Source organism: Talpa europaea (genome assembly GCF_964194135.1).
Source record: "Talpa europaea genome assembly, chromosome: 13".
Lineage (NCBI taxonomy): Eukaryota > Metazoa > Chordata > Mammalia > Eulipotyphla > Talpidae > Talpa > Talpa europaea.
This window is the reverse complement of record NC_140080.1, coordinates 50,715,590-50,719,767: the sequence shown is the minus strand read 5'-3', so window position 1 is coordinate 50,719,767 and position 4,178 is coordinate 50,715,590. Positions and strand designations below refer to the sequence as shown.

General features: G+C 40.0%; 1 protein-coding gene across 1 annotated transcript; it reads left to right on the top strand.

Moving 5' to 3' along the window:
- Positions 1-830: 830 nt before the first annotated feature.
- TXNDC2 (thioredoxin domain containing 2) lies at positions 831-1,148 on the top strand (the record flags this gene model as incomplete). Its single annotated transcript, XM_084252035.1, has 1 exon — positions 831-1,148. The coding sequence occupies one exon, from the start codon at positions 831-833 to the stop codon at positions 1,146-1,148; it is 318 nt and encodes a 105-aa protein (XP_084108161.1).
- Positions 1,149-4,178: the final 3,030 nt, after the last annotated feature.

Below are 4,178 nucleotides of genomic sequence, written 5' to 3'. Positions count from 1 at the left end.
GGAGAACAGGAAATGAGGCCCAACAAACAAGAAGAAACAAATGAAGGTGACTCTAGTTGTAAGGGGGAGGGAAGAGGGTTGCCTTAGGAAGCAGTGTCAAATTAAGCAGGAAAAGTTGTAGTTTAAAAAAATGTCTACATAAAGTATGCATGTGATTACATGCTGCTTGGCTTTCTGTTTGAGTGAAATTCTTCAAATTAGTGTTTCATTCATAAGGCTATATCTGTGAGCACTATGAATGACACTGGTCTTCCTCGGAGTATATGATCAGAATTTTATACTTCTTTTGCATTTTTATTTCATTTGTTTACCCTTTTGTTCAGAAAGGCCAGCATTACAGGTTACATCTAATCACGTGACTCTCTTGGTCTTGGACCCAGCCCACACCCAGACCAGCGACGCACAACCCACACCTGCAGAGGAGTCAGAAATCCTACAGCCTGGGGACACATTCCAACAGCAGGGTCGTGACATCCTCAACTCCTCAGTAAGAACCACACAGCCCAAGCAGGCTGACAACTCCAGTCCCCCAATCAAAGACATCAACCCCAGCAGGCTGTTACCCCTATCCCCCAATAAAAACCATTTTGTTCAAGCAGGGTAACATCCCCAAGCTTTTAGGGAAATTCATCTTACCAAAGCAGGGCAATACTCCCAGTCTCTTACCAATACCCATCCCACCTAAACAGGGCAATCCTCCCAAATCCTCAGAAGGAATCACCCTGCCCAAACAAGGTGAACCCCTCCAGCTGTCAGAAGAAACCACCAAGTCTATGGAAAGTGACTCTCTGAATTTGGTGGAAGACTCAGTGGATCTCCTGGGAGTGGACATGGTCAAGGAGATCCTGAGCAAGGAGGACTTCGAGACAGCACTCAAGGAGGCAGGAGAGAGGCTGGTAATAGTGGATTTTTCAGCCACATGGTGTGGGCCTTGCAAGACCATCAAGCCTCTCTACCACTCCCTGTCTGTGAAGTATGAGGACGTGGTATTCCTGGAAGTGGATGCTGATGAGTGCGAGGAACTAGTGAAAGATCGTGACATCATTTGCATCCCAACCTTTCAGTTTTATAAAAAGGAAGAGAAGGTGGGTGAATTTTGTGGTGCCCTTACGGAAAAACTCGAAGAAATCATTGTAGAATTAAAGTAATCATGTATTTCGAAAGCATCTTAAACAGTTGGCTGTTTATAACTTGTGATTTTTCACACTTAGAAAAAAAATCTAACAAAAGTGTATGTCCAAATGACACCTACTTGCTAATTATAAATATTAACTCTATCTTTTTTCAAAAATTAGTGAGAGTAATAGAGCATAACGTGACCATGATTTCATAGTCAAGTGTAAGAATTATTTTTCAGTGGAGATGGGAAGCATAATTGTCCCCTATTTTTTCAGTCTTTCAAAAATTGCTCATTCTTGGAAAAACAACTCATTTAGTGTTAGCATCAACATTGGAAATTTAGGTAAATCTTCTGTAGGTATTACTGGAACAGGCCTTGTTCTGCTGCCTGTCACTGCAGAAAGTTAATAAGAAGAGATAGGAATTAAAGCTATCATATTGGATAAGTTGAATGAGAGCCATAGTGCTTTTATTTTTCAGATCACTGGCCACTGATCTGAGAGAACGGTGAGCATAGCACCCTGAAAAAACTATTTGTCATCATATCTCAAGCTGGCCTTTTATAATGAGTTAGACAAAGATAGTTATAAGCAAACAGCCCATTAGAACAGCCCATCACAGTTGATGTCTCTAGTATTCGTCATGGTCAGCCCCCAGAACTTATCAGCTTCCTGGTTAAACTGACCCTGGCACATCTGATGTATCAATGTCCAGCACACCTTTGGGCATCATAGAGGCAGGAATCTCAGTTTAACACCAGAGTTTTAGTTTAAAGAAAACAGATCATTTGTCATATAGTGTATATGAGACCTAGCTCTGTGTGGTGCCCGGCCCTTCCTCCCTAGCCCCTATCACAGATGAGTGGAAATTTCTTGTGCTTACATGTCTTTACAATTTCTGATAAGACACTTTTGGAAATAAAGAAATGGAAAGATTTCATGAATTTTGTCTTGCCTCCTTCTTGTGTAGAGAGTACTATGGAGGACTCTGAAAGTTCCATGGGCTTGCCAACGCTGTATGGGATAATTTGGAGGCAGAGCTGAGACCAAGCCATGTTTCCAAGAGTTCAAGTCTAGGCCTCTTTCTTCTGGTCCATATTCACAAAATCTGAGGTAGAACTCAAAATGTTTGGTTTCTCAGACCAGTAGTTTTATCATTCTGCTTGAAGTCAGTAGAATCCTTAGTGCCATTATGACATCAGCTCCCTGGTGCCAAAATTTTTGCTTTGTCCCCTTGGTAACTGGATTATTGAGACCTGCTTCCAGATGTTTCAGAGTCCAAAGACACAGACGGTGACCTGTTCCAGAGTTTTTATGGTTACATTGCTGCATATGATGGAAGAAGGTGGAATTTAACCAGGGGTGAGGGTAGGGACAATTAACAAGTTGGTAAACCGGCTATGGAAGTTTCCAAGAATCAGAGGTTGGGACAGAAAGGATTATCAGTTTTTAGAGAAAACTAACCCAACCTGACCCCAGGGCAATAAATCCCATCAAAAAACAGCATGTGAGAACATCTGGTACCCTGGCAAAATGCAGTGTCTTGGCCACTTGTGTCTATGCAGGTCTGTCTTTTTTTTTTTTTTTTTTTAATAAACTTTCTGTCTACCACTGAATGGGAGACTGCTGAATTCTTTCTCAGAGGGATCCAAGAACCCCACTCACCGAACATGTGTATTTAATATATACATTTTTATGAGTTAGAGCATATGCACACATCCATGATACTAGTACCACACTCATGGTAATAAACATACCCATCACTCTAAAATTTTTCTTATGTTGGTAGAGAGCATGTCTCTTTCCTTTGTATGAATTTATGGGTTTGTATGGGTTTATGAGTGTGATAAGAACACTTAACCCTCTTAACATATTTTGAAGTGCACAATTCTGTATTGTTAACTATAGGTGCTATGTTTTATAGCAGATCTCTAGAACTTATTCATTTCGGAAAACTAATTTCATACCCATTTAATCACAACTCTCCATCTCCCCCTCATTCCCTGTCATTCACAAGCTATAATCTGCTGGTACAAACTATTTTAAAGATTTTGAAATAATTGTCAACATTCCAAAAACCTAGAATTCTAGTTTTTGTTGAAAAATTGTAAAATATGAAATCTGGGTTGGGTTTGTGTTACTTCAAGAAACCAATCTAATCTTAAGAACTGAGTAGCAATTAATTCCGTTAGAATGGACCAAAATATTTTCAGTTTTCTGAAAGGAAACTGGCTTCTTTTATCCAATTGAGTTGTAATCCCACCAAAACAGGATTACCCCAGCAATGCCCATCTTGTGCTTATCACTACTCTCCTTAATGGTATCTCAATCATAGACTTTGTCTGAGTCTTTAAAAAAGACCACCTAACAAGTAAGCAAGTACTTGGCCTTTTTTCTAAAAAGATTTGCCATGAAACAAGCAAAATCTGCCACTACTTAAATATGTCTTTTTAATATAAGTTTTATATCATAGGAGGGACTCTGAAGGCTTTGTGGAAGTTGCCCTTTTGTAAGAGACATTCACAGGTATAAAGGAAAATCTCTTTGTAAGGACATCTTCTCCCCCTCCCCACACACACATGCGCACGCGCGCGCACACACACACACACACACACACACAAGTTTCAGAATACTGAATCTCTTTAATATTATTGGAGAAGGCAGAACATAAATCTGCATAATGGTCTTTCCCTTTCTGGCTGTGCCTTTCCTGGTTACCTCCCATGTTTGACCTTCCCCTCCTCCTCCTAGCTCTCTTTGTCTTGGCTGATGTTATTTGAGATGGTAACTAAAACCATATGGGCGAGTTACTCAGTCTTATTGGGTTTCTCCCATGTATACAGGAAGTTTAAGTGTTATTAAAATTACCTTTCTTTTTCTCTTGGCAATCTGTCTGATCTTTGCTTGATTGTTTGCCAGCCTAGAAGAACCAGAAAGTTATGGGAAGATTTTGCCACTGTGCCTCAGAATAAAGTTAATCATCTTGGAAGAGGGAATTAGATACATGAAAATGAATAACATGACAACTTTGAGGGCACATATCATCACTGATTGAGTAAT